The 20,940-nt window shown below is 45.8% G+C and overlaps 1 protein-coding gene across 3 annotated transcripts in view; it reads left to right on the top strand.

The window, feature by feature from the left end:
- Window positions 1-2,955: 2,955 nt before the first annotated feature.
- The window catches only part of tmem178bb (transmembrane protein 178Bb), a 38,388-nt gene continuing 20,403 nt past the window's right edge, over window positions 2,956-20,940 (top strand). The window contains exons 1-3 of one of the 3 annotated variants that reach the window (XM_068586683.1): window positions 2,956-2,993; window positions 3,191-3,304; window positions 3,508-3,947. In XM_068586683.1, the coding sequence (XP_068442784.1) occupies window positions 3,581-3,947 (367 nt within the window). In that variant the 5' untranslated portion in view covers window positions 2,956-2,993; window positions 3,191-3,304; window positions 3,508-3,580. Of the gene's footprint in view, window positions 3,305-3,494; window positions 3,948-20,940 lie in introns of all 3 variants that reach the window. The other 2 variants (XM_068586681.1, XM_068586682.1) reach the window with 2 other exon arrangements.

Here is a 20,940-nt window from a genome sequence, read left to right as displayed (position 1 = left end):
CGAACCTTTCCAAGCCGACCTAGAGCCGTCACGGCGCATGACAGTGGAGGAAATGCCTCTCAACCTCTCTCCAAGGAGAGGCCGCGGGTAGAAGCACCAGCACCCCCAGGTGCAGCAGCAGCAACAACACTGTGGCTAGTTTATGATTAAATACTCTGTAAATGAACAAAAACAGTAACATAATCAGCATGTCACTCACCAGACGCACATAAACCTCTGTGGGAAAGCGGCCATCAGTAAGTCCTGAGTAGCAGCAGAGACGTGCACGAGCAGCAGAGACGTGCACGAGCAGACGTGCACTAGCAGCAGAGATGTGCACTAGCAGCAGAGACGTGCACTAGCAGCAGAGACGTGCACGAGCAGACGTGCACTAGCAGCACAGACGTGCACTAGCAGACGTGCACTAGCAGCAGAGACGTGCACTAGCAGCAGAGACGTGCACTAGCAGACGTGCACTAGCAGCAGAGACGTGCACTAGCAGCAGAGACGTGCACTAGCAGACGTGCACTAGCAGCAGAGACGTGCACTAGCAGACGTGCACTAGCTGACGTCCACTAGCAGACGTGCACTAGCAGCAGAGACGTGCACTAGCAGACGTCCACTAGCAGCAGAGACGTGCACTAGCAGACGTGCACTAGCAGCACAGACGTGCACTAGCAGACGTCCACTAGCAGCAGAGACGTCCACTAGCAGCAGAGACGTGCACTAGCAGCAGAGACGTCCACTAGCAGCAGAGACGTGCACTAGCAGACGTGCACTAGCAGCAGAGACGTGCACTAGCAGCAGAGACGTGCACTAGCAGCAGAGACGTGCACTAGCAGACGTCCACTAGCAGCAGAGACGTCCACTAGCAGCAGAGACGTGCACTAGCAGAGGAGAGAAGCAGGAAAAGCTCAACAACACAAATAGTGACAATTTGTATAATGTAATCATATAATTATATTTTTTCGAATTCATAATTTATATATATATATATATATATATATATATATATATATATATATATATATATATATATATATATATTTTGGTGGCTCAAGGTGGGTGGGGCAAAGCCCCGTTGCCCTGTCTGGGCCGGCCGCCACTGGCGTCATTGTCATGTTCCAACAGGGATTTATTAATTGTGGGGAAACTTTTGTATTTCATGTTTTGTTTCCACATAAATATGACAAATGGAAGCAGCCAGTGTGCCAAGGTGGAGACTTTCTCGCTACATCTTTCCAAACCCTCTAGGAGTCTTTTTTTGTCAAAAGTGACTAGTGATAAATCTCGAGACTTTTCTCGGTGTTATCGGAGACGTTCTGTTGTCTTGGAGAACGTGTTTGGTTCTGCAGCAGCAGAGAGGAGAGACCCAAGCTGATCCGGCCTCCAGAGCGGGGAACGTTTCTTCACTGCCACACTAAAATAAATCACCTCGTCCACTGTGTGTGTGTGTGTGTGTGTGTGTGTGTGACATCAGTCTGACTGAATACAGCAGCAGTGGGAATCAAACCCTCAAGTCAAAGGCTGAAGTGTTTGTTGGAGGTGAAACCTGTTCCGCCTCATTGTGAAGCAGATTTCTGTCAAACTTTGTGATACAAATAAACACATGACAACTAAAACACACTCAAAAGGCAAAGCAGCCTTATAACAGTTCCACCTGATTTAATGAGTAAATATATATATCCATGTCACTACATTCCTGTACTCTGCTCCCATCACAAGTATGCAGACGATGACGTCAGTTCCACCAGAGATGCTACCCTGATGGAGCTGAAGGTCTTGAGTGTTTGTCACATTACAGACAACTGTTCGCTGCTGAGGGACTCGGAGTGGGAAGAGTGGAGGAGAAATGGCAGGACGTAGTTCCATGTGGAGAAGAAAACTCATCTTTGTGTCTACACATGAGTGTAAGTCCATGTTGTGTAACCTTCAGCGCAAACCAGCCGGTGCAGTGTGATTCTCCTGTGATGCTGGACGCCGCCCCTCTGGACCAGAGCCCGGATGTAGTGGATGAACAATGTGATCCTCTTCCTCCTGCTAATACCCAGCATGCATTGGTGTCATCAGAATGTTGTCTAGTTCATCTGCTGGGCAGAGACTTCATGTAAACATTCATACGTTTTATCTCCACACCTGGAGGTTTAATAGTATAATCTGACCGTGGTCCAGCCTAACACATCTGTGCACATGCACGTGCATGTGCATGTGCACATTCCTCTGGCAGGAGACAGGGAACATCTGTTCTGCAGTCATCCCCCATTCTGCAGATGAACTCTGTACACGTGCATCGTCCAGTCTCTTAGAAAAGATGCTACATATGAAGATATTTATGTATTTTATATATTTATTTGAATGATGTTATCCAGTGTTCAAGCCCACCAGAGGAATTGTTCTGTTAAATTTCACTTTTGCAACAGAAGTGAATGGACCGAAGCGGTTCCTCCACATCTGTCCACCACAGATGGACCACCACTGTTCCCCCAGCAGCCGGAAGCAGCTGATGCAGTGAGTCAGCAGGGGGGCGGGTCCTCGTTCAACCAATGAAGACAAAGCCTGGATGTGTCTGAGTCACTGAATCACAGACTGGACGCGTGAGGACGGCCAGCAGCTCATGGACGTCTGTCTCAACAGAAGAGACAGAAGATCTGGTTCAAACTGGTTCAAAGCTACCCTATGCAGCTGTTTACCACAGTGTGCACGATGCAGCTGCATGCTGGGGTCTGTAGTCCTGCCATTGATTATGTAATAACACCGGTTATGAGTAGAAGAAACAGCTTCATGCAGAACATCAGGAGCATTTTATTTAAGTAGGCTAGAAATAATGCACAGAAGTTGGGACAGCTGCAGGTGATTGGTCAACAGACAGCTGCAGCTGATTGGTCCACTGACAGCTGCAGCTGATTGGTCCACAGACAGCTGCAGCTGATTGGCTGCAGTCTCTCCGTCTCTCCCTCTGCTGACTGCGTCTGCATCCTCTGGACTCTGCAGGTTCATTTCCATGAAGCTGTCATGTGAGTCATGATGCTCCTGGTTTAGTAGAGATGACATGTAGATATGCTGCCCCCTGTGTGTGTGTGTGTGTGTGTGTGTGTGTGTGTGTGTGTGTGTGTGTTGTGCATGAAGGTGCATGTAGTGTGAAACATAGCAGTGTGCTCGACTGAAGCCCTTAATGCTGATGTGTTTTGTGCATGTTGATGTTGCTGCTCAGATGGATGGATGCTGAGGATCCTCACGTGAGAACAGCGTCTTCCTCTCGTGCCCAAAACACCGGAATGCAGAGATTTAACAGCTCGTTCCTCCAGTGAGCCGTGATACCGGAAAGGTTTGCCTCATCTATCTATCTATCTATCTATCTATCTATCTATCTATCTATCTATTATCTATCTATCTATCTATTATCTATCTATCTATCTATCTTATATATATATATATATATATATATATATATATATATATATATATATATATATATATATATATATATATATATATATATATATATATATATATAGCACTGCCCTCCAGGGTGATGTGAGCGGAAGCCGCAGAGGAGCAGTCCGTGTGTGGAGGTGCTGATGCGGCTCTGACAGAAGCGAGCATGGCTGCCGGGAAGTTGCTGCTCTACGCCGGGCTCTCTCTCTCTCTCTGCGCGCTGGGCATGCTGGCAGTGGCGATGTGCTCCGACCACTGGTACGAGACCGACGCCAGGAGGTACAGGGAGCGGTGCCGAAGCTTTTCCAGCCGCCGCAAGGACCCGGGCTTCATCTACATCCCCAACAAGAGCCTGCCGCTGCGGGCCGGCCGCTGGGAGCAGCAGCTGCTGCTGGCCCGGAACCGACGGCAGCTGTTTGCCATGAGCGCCGCGGACGAGTGCAGCAGGCGGTACAACTCAACCAACATGGGGCTGTGGAGGAAATGCCATCGGCTGGGCTTCGACCAAGAAATCGAGGACGTCATCCGTAAAGGTAAGGATGCTGTAAACACGCAGCTCGACGCCGCGCAGCCTCCTGCAGCGGTGTGACGGGAGCATGCTGCGTGGTGACGCTCGTCCATTGGACCAAAGGGCGAACAAGGGCATTGCTGTGTGTTCCTCTAAAGGACGCTGCTCTCGCTGTGCTCGGGGCTGCTTGCTGTCCTGCTAGTTTGCAGAAGAGGGTTCATTATGACGTGGGATGTGCTGCTGGTCTGAGTGCTGGCCCGCACCTCCAGACAACCATAGCATCATTTCAGGATGCCACTCAGCAGACACAGGAAGAGGGGAAGGGCTCGGGCTGCTGGCGTGAGCTGCAGCCTCCATCGCTGTCTCAGATCCATCATTAGTGTTCATATCATCTGGCCTGACGGGGCTGAGTTCCTCTGCTAGCGCTAAAGGAGCTAGTTGGCCTTTCTCCCACACTACGTGTACAGTGTGTGATATGCTGGCAGACATGCTGGTGGCATGTGCACAGTGTGACAGCCTTAAACCAGGGTTAGGGTTCAGGTTTTTTGGGAATGACATGACACTATCACCCTGGAAAGTCTCCGTGCTCGTTGCTGTGTATTGTTTTCATTCCTGCCGACTAAAAAGAGACACAAAGGCTTTTGTATCTTGAAGGTAAGAAGACATTGCGTGTCCTCCTGAACCCAACGGCGTTCAGGTATCAAGACAACAGACTTTGTGCCAGTGTTTTACGAGTGGAGCAAAGACAGTTTTTACAAAAATGAACAAGTCCACATGCTGTATATTAAAGACATATTTAGTCTATCAAGGGTGTGAAATCCAATTGGAAATGATCATTCTGCAGAGGCATCGCTGAACCTTTCAGATCTGATCTGGGAGCACTGGTGGATGTTTGTGATCGTTTGTCAGGGTTTGTAAGATGTACAGTGTGTTTTAAAGAAGGGGTGGAGCTTAACGGTCCAGTTCCAGACACACATGATGAAGGCTGGAGAAGATGAGGACGTGATACACCAACCAAGACGCCACAGAAAAATAAGAGTGGCTTGAGTCAGAGGTTAATAATCTTGTTTTTCAGGCATCAGTGATGTTCACTACTTTTTATCAATTGTGACATCACAGCTATAAAGATTTAAAGCACAGTTTCTAATTATATTTCTCCGTGTATTGAGTCTCATAGTGCTTTCACTGTTTTAAAAATATCCCTTAAACCTGCTTTATAAAAGAAAGAGAAACATTAAAATCTCACTTTTTCGATGTGGACTGAAGGACTCTGTTGTGTGATACCATTGTACTTTTTTGTAAGGCCTGGTTCAATGCAGTTTATTTTGTACAGCCCAAAATCACAAATACAAGATTTGCTTTACAATCTGTACTCATGACATAATGTCGCAGGACCTGAACCAGAAAAAAGTCCCCAAATAAAGATAGAAAAAGAGGTAGGAGACAGGAGGCAGGAGGAAGGAGGTAGGAGGAAGGAGGTAGGAGGAAGGAGGGAGGAGACAGGAGGAAGGAGGCAGGAGGTAGGAGACAGGAGGAAGGAGGTAGGAGGCAGGAGGAAGGAGGAAAGAGGTAGGAGGAAAGAGGTAGGAGGTAGGAGGCAGGAGGTAGGAGGCAGGAAGCAGGAGGTAGGAGGCAGGAAGCAGGAGGCAGGAAGCAGGAGGCAGGAAGCAGGAGGCAGGAGGCAGGAGGTAGGAGGCAGGAAGCAGGAAGCAGGAGGCAGGAGGTAGGAGGCAGGAAGCAGGAGGCAGGAAGCAGGAGGTAGGAGGCAGGAGGTAGGAGGCAGGAGGAGAGTATTCCTGACGTTCCTCCTGTGGAACCCTGGAGGTGTCCGGTTCCTCCAGCGTGTTCTCTAACCTCTGAAGGCGTCCAGCAGACGTTCCTCTGACAGTCCGACACGGCGCCTGCATCACTGCCGACGCCGCCATCATTCCTTCTCTCGTGACCCAGACCTGCAGGACTGACATTGGAGGGAAAGGACCAGCTGGTTGAGGACAGGTGAAGGACACGAGGTCTGCGTTCATACTGGTCTCCAGCAGAAGTCCAGGAACGAGCGCTCACATTTACAAAGTCAATACCAAACAGAAGAGGTCAAAGGAGATGGAGCGAGATGTAAAACAAATGAGATCAGTTCTCTGCAGAAGTCTTCCGGTGAAAGAGTCTCTAAAGAGACTTGAGGAGCTTATGAATTCTCTCCTGGAGATAATAACTCATGTCATGAAGAGACAGCTGATGTTCCCATGGCTACTGGTTTGAGCTGGAAGAGGAGAGGATGTGTGTATTCTGTGTGTGTGAGTGAATGTGTGTGTGTGTGTGTGTGTGTGTGTGTGTGTGTGCTGCAGCAGCTGTGTCTCCCTGTGAGGACGCCTCAGTGGCCTCGATGGCTGACCATCTGCAGCTCTGGGCCTCAGCCAGTGATGTGATGAATGCCTCCATAGAGGATCTGCTCCTCCTCTCTGCTCTTCCTCTCTGCTCCTCCTCTCTGCTCTTCCTCTCTGCTCCTCTCTGCTCCTCCTCTCTGCTCCTCCTCTCTGCTCCTACTCACTGCTCCTCTCTGCTCCTCCTCTCTGCTCCTCCTCTCTTCTCCTCCTCTCTGCTCCTCCTCACTGCTCTTCCTCTCTTCTCTGCTCTTCCTCTCTGCTCCTCTCTGCTCCTCCTCTCTGCTCCTCCTCTCTGCTCCTCCTCTCTGCTCTTCCTCTCTGCTCCTCCTCTCTGCTCCTGCTCTCTGCTCTTCCTCTCTGCTCCTCCTCTCTGCTCCTCCTCTCTGCTCTTCCTCTCTGCTCCTCCTCTCTTCTCCTCCTCACTGCTCCTCTCTGCTCCTCCTCTCTGCTCCTCCTCTCTTCTCCTCCTCACTGCTCCTCTCTGCTCCTCCTCTCTGCTCCTCCTCTCTGCTCTTCCTCTCTGCTCCTCCTCTCTGCTCTTCCTCTCTGCTCCTCCTCTCTGCTCCTCCTCTCTGCTCCTCCTCTCTGCTCCTCCTCTCTTCTCCTCTTCTCTGCTCCTCCTCTCTGCTCTTCCTCTCTGCTCCTCCTCTCTGCTCCTCCTCTCTGCTCTTCCTCTCTGCTCCTCCTCTCTGCTCTTCCTCTCTGCTCTTCCTCTCTGCTCCTCTTCTCTGCTCCTCCTCTCTGCTCCTCCTCTCTGCTCCTCCTCTCTGCTCCTCTTCTCTGCTCCTCCTCTCTGCTCCTCCTCTCTGCTCCTCCTCTCTGCTCCTCTTCTCTGCTCCTCCTCTCTGCTCCTCCTCACTGCTCCTCTCTGCTCCTCCTCTCTGCTCCTCCTCTCTGCTCTTCCTCTCTGCTCCTCCTCTCTGCTCTTCCTCTCTGCTCCTCCTCTCTGCTCTTCCTCTCTGCTCCTCCTCTCTGCTCCTCCTCTCTTCTCCTCTTCTCTGCTCCTCCTCTCTGCTCCTCCTCTCTGCTCCTCCTCACTGCTCCTCTCTGCTCCTCCTCTCTGCTCTTCCTCTCTGCTCCTCCTCTCTTCTCCTCCTCTCTGCTCCTCTCTGCTCCTCCTCTCTTCTCCTCCTCACTGCTCCTCTCTGCTCCTCCTCACTGCTCCTCTCTGCTCCTCCTCTCTGCTCTTCCTCACTGCTCCTCTCTGCTCCTCCTCTCTGCTCCTCTCTGCTCCTCCTCTCTGCTCCTCCTCTCTGCTCTTCCTCTCTGCTCCTCCTCTCTGCTCCTCCTCTCTGCTCCTCCTCTCTGCTCCTCCTCACTGCTCCTCTCTGCTCCTCCTCACTGCTCCTCTCTGCTCCTCCTCACTGCTCCTCTCTGCTCCTCCTCTCTGCTCTTCCTCACTGCTCCTCTCTGCTCCTCCTCTCTGCTCCTCTCTGCTCCTCCTCTCTGCTCCTCCTCTCTGCTCTTCCTCTCTGCTCCTCCTCTCTGCTCTTCCTCTCTGCTCCTCCTCTCTGCTCCTCCTCACTGCTCCTCTCTGCTCCTCCTCTCTGCTCTTCCTCTCTGCTCCTCCTCTCTGCTCCTCCTCTCTGCTCCTCCTCTCTGCTCTTCCTCTCTGCTCCTCCTCTCTGCTCCTCCTCTCTGCTCCTCACTGCTCCTCTCTGCTCCTCCTCTCTGCTCCTCCTCTCTGCTCCTCCTCTCTGCTCCATCAGATGGAGGAGCGAGTGTTGTCCCCACGCTGCGTCTGAGAGAAACTTCTCATTGAGGGTCCTTACAGATGTTCTGTCAGGATGGATGAACGCTGTCTGTGTGCAGTCGTGTGATTGGTTGTGAGACCTTCAGCCAATCAACCACCATCCATCAACAACAACTGTCACAAGAGGGTCGTCCATCTATTAGTTTAGTTTAGTTTATGAAGGACCCCGTTAGTCTGCACCGCAGTGGAGACTAATGTTAGACTAGACCTCCTGGGGTCCAGACAAAAGCATTACAATACAAATCATAAATGCAGTACAGCTGATCAATGTTGGTGAACAAAAACACAGACTTAGAGACAGCATTTACATTCAAAGTAAATAATAAAGTAAGATAATAACACATAAAATACACAGTAAAATAATAGACAATGTCCAAGTACCTAAAGTAAGAAACTAATCTACTGTAATTTCCTTTCAGATTATTGCTGCCTGAAGTTCCTTTTGAAAACACATGTATTTCTTGTTAGTCAGATGTGAGGGAGCACATTGCCGTGTGCGTTGCTCTGTGCATTGCTGTTTTCTCAAGAGGAAGAGGACAGTGAGCACTCTGTCCGGTATGATCACTCTCATTAGAAGTGATAGCTGGAAAGACAAGCTGACGGCTTTCTGTGAGGAATACACAGGATTTAAAACAGAGCACGTCTGCATGCCGCTCACCCTCCTCCATGACCGCCTGGCCTGCAGAGCATCCACACTACTCCTCATAGAGCAGCAGAGCGCTCGTCCTGCCGCTCTGATCTGAGCAAGCTGAAGTTTACTAATGTCTTGCTCTGAGGCACCGGACCAGATAACAGGACAGTGGTCCAGATTGACAGAACTAGAATTGGACGAGTCTCATTGTTGTGTTGAAGATGATCCTTCTAATGGCATGGATACCATTCATCATTCTCACCATTGTATTGTTAATCTGAGTGGACCATGACTGTGTTTCGTCAGTAGTGACACCGAGCAGTTTGACTCAACCTGTTCCACAGTAGTAGCCTTTACAAGGAGGCTTCATTTCTCATCTGTCATGAGAGCATCTTTACAACCTCTCACCTTTTAAGCCCCGAGCCTCTTTTTAGGCTTTTGCTTGAAAATGACATACAAACTAAAATGGCTGTGTCTCTGCGACCACTAGAGCTATTTGAATAATCTTGGAGTTAATAATCAAGTATAATGTTAAGTTTTGCTCAGATGTGTAAATATCAGTCTGAGTGTTACTGGTTCAGAGTGAATGAAGATGACACACAGAAAGCAATGTAAAGTTTCAGGTCCGCCTAGAAAAAAAGCACTTTTAGCATGATTTTTACCTAGAAATGATGCGTTCGTAAGCTTTTAAATTCTTCCAAATCCTACCTCAAAGTTTTTTTTAACATATTGTTTGCATTGTTTTACTTTGATAAAGTGAAGCAGAACAAAGTTAGAGAGGATTTAGTACAGAAAAAAGTCAGGCGAGGGCTCACATTTGTAACATTTAGTCACATTTGGAGAAGAAAAAATAAAAAAATTCAGATTTTTATTTTTTAAATTCATTAAACAACCAATATATCCCTTTAAAATACAACAAGCACACAAATCAACAATTATCAAACTGTAAAACAAAGGTAAGCAGTACTTGCTGATTGTGCAGCAATAAAGCGGTTCATGTTTCTGTGCTCTTTGGCTCATCTCTCTGGTTCTTTGAGCTGGAAGGATGTTGAAGGTCTGGACTCTGTGTGGAACCGTCCTGCTTCTGGACATCAGGTTTTTTTCTGATAGCACCAAGCTAATGGTTGCTGGTTCTGGAAACATGCTGATTTTGGGCTGATTTTTGTTGTTGTTTGTTTTATACTTTTATGATTATCTTTCTTTCTGTTGGAGTTTTTTTTTTTTAATGGCTGACTGATTTTTGGAGCAAAGGCTTTGGTGTTTAATTTGGTGTATAACATCAATATATTTTCTTGTGATTTATATGTTGTATTTGCAAAAAATATAAAAAGGATCCAGATTAGGATCCTGTGGTTTTAAGACTTCAGCTTATTCTTCATGATGCATTCAGAAAGCAGCTTTAACTCTTGGTGAAGCACCTCAATAACATGTTCAATGCTTTCTGACAATACATTCATCGTCGTGTCATCCGCATAAATCCCTATTCCTGCATTTTTAATACATATGACATGTCATTTACAAAAATAGAGTAGAAGAGGGCCAAAGCAGCGTCCCTGAGGAATTCCTAACTGAAGCGTCTCAATATTTAAAAGGGAGCCATTAAACATAACACATTGCTGCCTGTTTGATAAATAGCGCTTCAATAAGTCAATAGCAGAATCTTTGAATCCATATGCAGATAGTTTCAGAGCAGTAGCTCATGATCTATGTTGTCAAAGGCTGCGCTGCAATCCAAGAGCACCACCACAGTAAGACATGCAGTGTAGTGCTTGGAGAGTAACCTGCTCTGTATTCATGCTGTAGATCTGACTTCATGTTGTTTTCTGCAAAGTATTGCTGGATCTGCTGAAATATAATTCCCTCCAAAAGTTTGCTCAAGAAATGCTGATAGGCCGACTGTTTGGACCTGTAAAGGGCTCTCTGCTGTTTTTTAACAAAGGAGTAACTTTGCTATTTCCCACAGATCAGGGGAAGCACATTCCTTAAAACATGAATTGAAAATATGGCCTACAGGCTTAGATATTGATTCAGCTGATAACTGAAGCAGTCTGCCATCAATATGATCAAACCCACAAGGTTCATCACTCTTAATTGTGTCTTAACCATAAAATCAACACTGATTGGCTTGAAATCAAACACACAATCCTTACCACAGCATTGCATTCTCCAGCATCATGCATATGTTATTCAGATATCCAGCATGAGAGCATGGTGGCCTATAACAGCATGTCAATATAGGTTTCACATGTGGGGTATGAACTTGGAGCTGTAGGGCTTCTTCTCCACCCATACCTACGTCTTTAATCATTGATGGGTCCATCCCCGGCTTGACCCCAAACTGCTCCCGTAGTCCGTGTCTAAGGCAGTGGTTCTCCAAAGGGGTACTTGAAGGCACTCCAGGGGGTACGTGAGGTTTGTAAAAAATATTTGTAAAGTTAGCATTCATTCAAAAATCCTTAAAAATAATGTATTAAAAAAATATTCAATAAAATAAAAGTGTTTCATACACAGAATGTTATATATTCTATAATAAATCAGACACTGATGGCACTGTGCTGTGTATTACATATTTAGAAATCACAAAAGCTTTGCGTTGGTTAGGGAGTAATTGGCTGGATCACAGCAGGGGGAACGTCACTGAAAAGGTGGAGAACCTGTACGCTAGAGGTTCTCACACGTGTACTTCAGGGGGTATGTGAGATTAAAACAAGTTATTTCATAAATATTCAAGAACATATACGTGTAAGTTCATGAAGATCACTGTATTTATTCTGTTAAATCAGACCGTGATGGCTCAGCGCTGTGTAGTACATCTGTTTTTCACCCAAAAAAATGATTTTCCACTTTTTGGGTTATTCGGCTGAAAACATATCCCACAGGGGTAACATCGCTGAAAAAAGGTCTAGAACCACTGGTCTAAGAATGTTGTGTAAGGGTTAGTGAGTCTTTGAAGACTAGAAAGTGTGCTATACAAGGCGACTATGGCACAGAGACACAGCACATAATGTGCACTCGTACAGGAAGTCATCAGCTGCGGTCGAATAGTCCTCTTTGGTTAGGAACCTTCCTCACTGAGGGAAATGACCCGGAAGTACCTCAGTGGCCGCATGACAAGAGCCGGTCAGATTCTCTAAACGCAAAGGAAAGGAGCTTCATGCCTCCTAACTTAGCTCCTTTAGCTTAGGAACCACTGGACCTTCTTTAACGAAAGGAAAGGAGATAAGGCCGACCCACAATCCCTTGCGGCGGCAACATTCAAAATGACGTATCCTTCGGCCGTTCACGAGAACAAACGATCATGAAGACAAATGCGGATCATGTAACTTGTAAATACTTTCAATAATCTGTTAAACCGGCTGGAAAACTATGCGCGTTACGTTGAACACGCTGTAAAGTGATGAAACTGCTGTAAAGTGATGAAGCTGCTGTAAAGTGATGAAACTGCTGTAAAGTGATGAAGCTGCTGTAAAGTGATGAAGCTGCTGTATTTATATTCTCTGAGCTGCAGCTTCAGCCCTCATTCTTTTATTTTACTTTAGTTGCAGAAGCTTTAATGAAAGAGTTAAACTGGTCGAGCTCTTCAGCCTGACTCCTGTTTATGATTATCATCTTTTTAATCAACTGTTTTGTTACATTACAATAAAACATATCAAGTTGTGTTTCATAAACTGTTGTCTGCATATTTTTATGATCGAATTATAATCTGCATATAAACCATAACAACATAAATGGACATGAGACACACATGACACATCGTTCGTGGGATAACGTATTTAATTCAGCAGGTTGAAACTGAACAGAAACAGTTTAGTAGCTTTGTACTCTGTAGATCATTCTGGTGAATGACTATGTTCGCGCTCTGTGTGCACGCTACGGCACACCGTACTCCAGGAAGTGCACATGCGCAGTGGGGTGCATGGCGCGCACCTCCCGTCAAGTTAACTGTTAGCCTGTTATACTTAATTGTAAATAAGTTCATATCGTTTCTGCAAGTTTACAAAATGAACAACCGACTTGGATTTAATGTAAGGACTCCTCACTCATTTCGACATGGTGTCAGAAGAGGGATAAATCTATTGCCTGTGATTTTTTTCCTCATGCGGAGCGGACAACTAAGCTAACGTCTCAAAGTACGGAAAATATGGCAGATGGATTTCGCAGACCAGACCCCCTCGTTTTTGACGGGAACATCGCAGAGAATTGGCGGATTTTTGAACAAGAGTATGATATCTTCATAGTAGCGGCGCACTCAGACAAGACTGTTCGGACAAAGGTATTTCCTCCTCGATCTCGCAGGAGCGAAGGCCGTCGAACGGGAGCGTTCATTGGTTTACACAGCAGAGGTGAGAGCGCTTGGTGAGAATGGAGCCGTCATCGTTCCGGCTGAATCCAGAGAAAACCCAGAGTGCTTGAAACTGAAATTTCGGGAAGTGTGTAACCCTCAACACAACAAAACTATGGAGAGACACAAATTCCATTCAAGAAATCAAAAGCAAGGTGAGACTATTGAATCCTACGTCACTGACGTGAGGATCAAAGCTAGAAGTTGTCACTTTGGAGACCTGACAGATGAACTGATTTGTGACAGAATAGTGTGTGGCATCAGAAATGACAGTATAAGAAAGTGACAGTGAATTAACCCTGAATAAAGCCATTACAATCTGCCGCATCTATGAAATGACTGAGGAGAGTAATAAGGCTCTAGCCCAGCCCCAAACAGCTACTACTGTTGACGCAATTCAGCCCAACTCCAGTGGTTGGTACAACAGGTCAAGACCTAGACCTCAAGCAGGCCATCGTGAGGCAAGATCCATTGCAAACTGCAATAACTGTGGAGGCAGCCACCGCGGAAGATCAGTGCACCAGTTAGAGCTACAACAGCCCAATGACAGTGCCAGTGACGACACTTTCTATGTGGATGGTCTCACAGTGGACACTGTCAATCCTCAAACAGAAGAACAAGATGAAGGATTTGTTACACTACATGTACACGACCGGCCAATCGAGATGAAGGTTGACACGGGCGCAAAGTGCAAGGTGATGTCAATAGACACTTTCCGACAGCTGGAGAATGGCAAGCGACCAGTGGAACAAAGTAAAGATATCAACCTTGTGCCTTATGGAGGCAGCAAAATAGAGACTATAGGCATAGCCACACTGCTTTGTTGTTTAGATTAACAGCAACACACACTACCTTTTTTCATAGTGGACAGAGATGTAGTGCCACTATTGGGATTCCATGCGTGTGTGCGATTCGGAATTGTCGCAATGAGCGCACACGTTCATCAGGTCAACACTGAGAGCAATGCTGAATTCATCAAACAGGTCCAGGTACAATACAAAGATGTGTTAGAGCTTGGAGAACTCCCTATCACATACTCCATGACACTGGATCCAGCCGTACAACGGGTAGTTCGTCCAGCACACCGCATCCCGGTGGCATTGCAAGCACGAGTTAAAGCTTAGCTCAACAGCATGCAGAACAAAGGTGTCATAACCACAGTTGCTGAATCTACAGACTGGGTTTCGTCTATGGTTGCAGCACACAAAAAGGAAAAACAGGAAATCAGGCTGTGCATCAATCCAAAAGACCTCAACACAGCCCTGAAGAGACCCACTATCCAATGCACAGCGTCGAGGAAGTTGCTACCCAGATGTCAGGTGCTATAGTGTTCTCCGTTCTCGATGCAAAGAGCTCATTTTGGCAAATACGGCTCGACCATAAGTCATCAATGCTGACCACATTCAGTACGCCTTTCGGGCAGTACAGATTCCTCCGCATGCTATTCGGCATATGCTCAGCAAGCGAGGTGTTCCAGCGCACAATGAAACAACTGTTTGCAGGGTATTCGTGTGCTATCATAGTAGATGACATCATCATAGGAGGCTGTGATACCGCAGAACACGATGCCAACCTAAAGAAAGTGCTCGACCGGGCACGAGAGATAAACCTCAAGCTCAACCCTCTCAAGTGCAAGTTCCGCCTGGACCAGGTCTGTTATGTGGGTCACATATTCACAAAGGAGGGCCTCAAGGCCGACCCCGGCAAAAAAGTGGCGATCACAAACATGCCAGTCCCTCAGGACGTCCTAGCCATGCAGCGATTCCTTGGCATGGTGAATTACCTTGGGAAGTTTATCCCAAACCTCAGCGATATTGCTGCACCTCTGAGACAGCTCACACACAAAGACACTGCGTGGCGTTGGTTTCCACAGCATCAGCAGGCGTTCGACCGTCTCAAGTCATGCTTATTCAGTTCACCAATTCTATCCTAGTACGACGTAAGAAAACCAGTCACGCTGACCTGTGATGTGTCATGTCATGGACTGGGTGCTGCATGTCTGCAGGATGGGAGGCCAGTTGCTTACACTTATGGACCCAGAAACACGATATGCACAAATCCAAAAGGAGCTTTTGGCAGTGGTGTTTGCATGCACCAAATTCCAGGATTACGTGTATGGGAAGCCCACGGTCGTTGAAACGGACCACTAACCCCTTGTCACAATCCTGAAGAAATCCATCCACACTGCTCCTGCCCGACTACAAAGGATTTTACTACAGTTACAAGCCTATGACATCACACTAGTTTACAAGAAGGGTAAGCACATGTACCTAGCTGATACCCTATCACGGGCGCCAAACAATACCATCTCACAAAGTCCAGCTGCAGACGACACGTTTGAGGTGATGTCTATTAGCTACATCTCGACTAACAGACTGGAGGAGCTCCGGACCCACACAGCACAGGATCAAGTACTACAGACTCTGAGCACAGTCATCCACCGTGGTTGGCCTGACAAAGAACGCAGCGTCCACCCTTCCATTCGTCCATTCTTCCCTCACAGAGATGAGTTGGTAGTGGAGGACGGGATAGTTATTAAAGGCCATAGAACCGTGATTCCAAGTTCTCTACACCAAGAATAAATTAACATTATACACAGGGGTCACCCAGGTTTAGAGTCAACCAAGCGCAGAGCCAGGAGCACAGTCTTTTGGCCGACAATGAACAATGACATTGCGGAGGAGCTGCTGTAGTGCTCCGTCTGCAATAGCAGCAGACCGCACCAGCAAAAGGAACCTCTGCGGTTCCAGTCTTGCCATGGTCCACAGTGGCTACTGATATGTTCGAGTGGCACGGACAACAATGCCAGGTGCTGGTAGAGTCTTACTCAGGATGGTATGAAATTGACCTCCTCCGTGACGCAACTTCAGCAGCTGTGGTCACAAAGCTGAAAAGGCACTTTTCCGTTCACGGTACGCCTCACACTCATCACTGACAATGCAAGGCAGTATACAAGCCTACCTTTCAAAGATTTCGCCATACAGTGAGACTTTATCCATGTCACCAGCAGCCCGGAATATCCACAATCGAACGGATTGGCAGAAAGGGCGGTTCGCAGTGCCAAACAATTGATGGAGAAATCTCACAGAGACGGGACCGACATCTTCCTCAATCTGCTGAACATCAGAAATATTCCCCGCGACCAAGCATTGGGCTCACCCGCTGAACGTCTGATGTCACGACAGACACGCTCAGCTCTTCCTGTCAGCACCAGACTGTTAGAGCCAGCCCCAAAAATCACAAAGCAGGTTACTGCCCAACTCCAGAATAAAAGACTCACCCAAAAGCGATACTATGATGCGTCAAGCCGCCCACTACAGCCACTCTCAGAGGGACAAGTCGTCAGGATGCGGACTACTAAGGGACACGACCGTCTGGGCACTGTGAGAGAAAGGTGCAAGGAACCACGCTCATACATAATCGAGTCCGATGGAGGGGCCAACAGGAGAAATCGCCGTCATATCTTTCTTGTCGCTGAGCCACCACTAGGACAGGTTGACCCTGCAGACCTCGGTCGCCAACATGCCGACCCAACTGCACCGGACAGTTTCCCCTCCAGGCTGCAAACATCTCAACTGACTCCGGCAACACCTCAGCAATCCACCAGTGAGCAGCGGAGGCCTGCAGCCCGCTCTCCTACAGAGGTCACACTGGGTAACTCACTATATGTGACGCGCTCAGGTCGCATTTGCAGGCCAAACCCAAAGTTTGTGCAATGAACATTGGGTTATTATAAGCTGAAGAAAGAGCGATGAATCCGCACTGGACTCTATGGGACTTAGTATGTCTAGTTGAAGTGTGATGAATGTTGGAATGTCTTGCAAAATCAATGCATAAGTTGGTTAATTACCGTCCAAGTATATTTAAAGATGGTTGTTTGAAACTGTTATTAATTTCTATTCTATATAACAATGTCGCAAAGTTAAAAAAAAGCAACAGCTATGTTATTATCTTGTTAGGTAATGCCCAGCCTTCTATTTGTTCTTTATGGAGGGCACAAACTAAAGAATGGGGACGTAGATCATTCTGGTGAATGACTATGTTCGCGCTCTGTATGCATGCTACGGGACACCGTACTCCAGGAAGTGCACATGCGCAGTGGGGTGCATGGCGCGCACCTCCCGTCAAGTTAACTGTCAAGTTAACTGTCAAGTTACATACTCGGTTGTAATTAAGTTAATATCGTTTCTACAAGTTTACAAAATAAACAACCGACTTGGATTTAAAGTAAGGACTCCTCACTCATTTCGACACTCGGTGTAAAATCCCTTGGTTTCACTTTCATATTCCTTCTTTCATTTCTATTCCAATCTCGTTAATAAAGTAAAACCATGAACTGGGTTGTTTATATTAATAAAGTAATACAGTGTTTCCCCAAGGTTTATATCTTCAGTAGAGGAAGGAGGGAGGTGACGACGGAGACGACGGACACAGACACTTAAAGCAGTGGTTCTCAAACTTTTTCTGTAAATAACATCATTTTGTGACTCCTTCTGTGCTTTTATAGTGGCAGAATAAAGAAAATTGCAATAACTTTTAAGTAAACCAGGTTGCTCCATCAGACCAATTTGTTTTTAATTGCAATCACTTGGAACAATGGAAATAACATTCTCTATGTGCAAAAAAAATAAAATAAATAGTTACTACTAAAGAGCTCATTATTGAAAACAAGCTAATATTTTTTTGACAAAACAGAATGAGTGCAGCTATGTGAGCGTCAGGTTGTATCAGTATTACTGTATTACTGATACAACCTACATTTACTGCAGTGAGCTGTATTTGTAGAGGAAAGCAGTAGCTTTCCTCTACAAATATGAACTGGGTTGTTTATTTGATACGGCCGCTCTCAGTTTATGCTCCATGTTCATCTGAGATCTGTTTTCTGTTTCGAGAGACGGAACAGCAGAAAAAACTTGTTTCACTTTCATTTCAGAGAACATCGTTCAGAGAGGCTGCTCCAGTGATCCTCGCAGGAGAGCTACTGATGCCATCTTCAACCTGGGAGCGTTTAAAACGCAGATATAACTTAGTTGTCTACTTTTCACGTGACATATTTTTCGACGCTCTCTGTCTGCTGCTGTGCGTGTGCTCAGTGCTCACCTGTAGCCGTTTTGTTTGTTTAAGAACAGAAAAAGGTGTAAATGTGTTCTTGAGGAAAGAGAACCGTTAATGACATTTTGTGATCTGGGCTAGAGAGAAAACTACAGGGGCATGAGGGCTTTGTTCAGGGGGGCGTGACGCCCCCCTGATAAGTAACACATTGATACACTGTGTTACTTATCTTAATGTTTTGTTATGCACCTTCAACATCCCTCCACACACAAACACACAATCACACACCCAGCATGCAACACGACTGTCTCCATACTATCTCAGGTTCAAACTGCTCCATCTTTTCATTAAATACATTGGAGATGTTGAGAATGTTCCTCCATTTGGGTCGCGGCTTGTCATTAAGGGTGATGGTGGGTAGTGGAGCCAGACCAGTTGAGAACCACTGGTTTAGTGGGGTAATATGGTACTATGATCTCTCTAGTGGGGTAATATGGTACTATGATCTCTCTAGTGGGGTAATATGGTACTATGATCTCTCTAGTGGGGTAATATGGTACAATGATCTCTCTAGTGGGGTAATATGGTACTATGAGCTCTCTAGTTGGGTAATATGGTACTATGATCTCTCTAGTGGGGTAATATGGTACTATAATGTCTCTAGTTGGGTAATATGGTACTATGATCTCTCTAGTGGGGTAATATGGTACTATAATGTCTCTAGTTGGGTAACATGGTACTATGATCTCTCTAGTGGGGTAATATGGTACTATAATGTCTCTAGTTGGGTAATATGGTACTATGAGCTCTCTAGTTGGGTAATATGGTAACATGTGACTATCTTAGAGCGGAAGGGAAGGTTAAAGATCGGTCTGGAGTTAGCCAACACCTCTGGATCAGGAGAAGAGGCTTAATTACAGCCTCTTTGAAGCACTGGGGTACATGTCAGTAAAGACCCATTGATGATATCAATTGGAGAGGTACTAATTACAGGTAATACAATGAAGGACTGTGGTATATGGCTTGGTAGTAAAGACACATTGATACTATCTAGTAGAAATACTAACTAAATGTAATACTTCTTTAATCTTTTAAAACCAAGGATCCAGATCCAGATCCTTTTGTAGTTTTTTGCAAATAAAACATATAAATCACAAGAAAATATATTGATCATCAAATGAAAACACCAAACTACAAGAATCGGTCAGCTTTAAAAAATAAAAAAAAACTCAAACAGAAAGACAGATAATCATAAAAGTATTATTTTTAAAAGCCCCCAAATTTTTTTTATCAGTTTGATAAAAAAAAATACATCTGTTTATTCAGTTAATTTGTGTGCTTGTTTTATTTTAAAGGGAAAATATAAATTGTTTTATGAATTAAAAAACTCATAATTTATATATTTTTTAAAATCTGAATTCATTAAAAAACTGATGTACTTTGATGTATTTATCACCATAAGTAATTTAAAAGTGAAATATATAGTTTGGTACATGATAAAATTCAAATGGCACAGATGGCCCAAATGTGAGCCCTCGCCTGAATTTCTTCTGTACTAAATCCTCTCTAACTTTGTTCTGCTTCACTTTATTAAAGTAAAACTGTGCAGCAATAATGTTCAAATGTTGAGGTAGGATTTGGGAGGGGTTTAGACCTTACGAATGCATCATTTCAAGGTAAAAATCATGCTAAAAGTGCTTTTTTTCTAGGCGGACCTGAAAACTTTACATTGCACACTGTGTGTCATCTTCATTTACTCTTAACCAGTAACACATACTGATATTTACACATCTGAGCAAAATTTAACATTATACTTGTTTATTAACTCCAAGATTATTCAAATAGCTCTAGTGGTTGCAGAGACACAGCCATTTTAGTTTGTATGTCATTTTCAAGCAAAAGCCTAAAAAGAGGGTCTGGGCTCGGCATGGGTTCTAGGAGACCGGTCGATGGGAGGAAAGCCTTCTGAATATACGTCAGGGCCCACAGCTGTTTCTAATGTTACTCTATTTGAGGATGGATCAGGGCTGGTTGAGGGCAAGAGATTAATAATCTTGTCTCTAATAGTTAAAATCTTATTATTTAGGATCAGGGCATCTAATGCATTGACCTGTGCAGTCACCCTCTCCTCTAAATAGGTCACTGCCATATGAGCTTCTTATTGTTGCTGTCCATTCATCATTCAACTCATGTTGATTATCCCAACAGTTGGCATATGTTAGCTCCATTTCTGATGGTGAGACAAGACACAATGTGTGACCTCCTGCTGTTGGAGGAGCTCACTGACTCTCATTCTGTCTGTCACAAGGGAAACCTCCTGGATAAAGAAAGGGAAAGATAAAAGAGCATCAGAGGAATCAGGCTACAAAGTGGTTTGGGACTGAGGAGGAGGAGAAAGAAGGGAGTCAAGCCAAGAATAACATAGAGAGCAGTGAGGGCATGCGTAGAGGGGTTTAGGCCTCCTCTTATTCGGCCATCTGTTGTTGCTCTGTGAAGAGAAGGCCGTCTAGGTCTTGATTAGATGGATCACAGACCCATCCAAGCAAAAAGAGCAGGAGAGGCTCCGGATTGGATTACCTCGCTCCTTAGGGCCTCATGGGTAGGGCTAAATTAGACCGTATGGGAGTCTAAAAGGGTCTTTTAGGTGCACTGCCAATTAACCTGCTGGCAAAGCTGCTCATCTAATAGTTCATGGAAGTGTTGAAAGGCAGGTGGGACTGGCTGGGGATGATTAGGCCTTTGATGTTTTATTTAAGTGTCAATGGAATGAAGGTGTCTTGTGTTGGGATGTAGCCTGTACCATGCCAAACACAAGGGAGTCAGCGTTGGTTGGCACTGGACCACAAGTGGAGCTGTGGACTT

Source organism: Clinocottus analis, unplaced genomic scaffold (genome assembly GCF_023055335.1).
Source record: "Clinocottus analis isolate CAN_PGR_092001 unplaced genomic scaffold, fCliAna1.0.p SCAF_20, whole genome shotgun sequence".
Taxonomy (NCBI): Eukaryota; Metazoa; Chordata; class Actinopteri; order Perciformes; family Cottidae; genus Clinocottus; species Clinocottus analis.
This window is presented reverse-complemented; position numbering and strand designations above follow the sequence as displayed.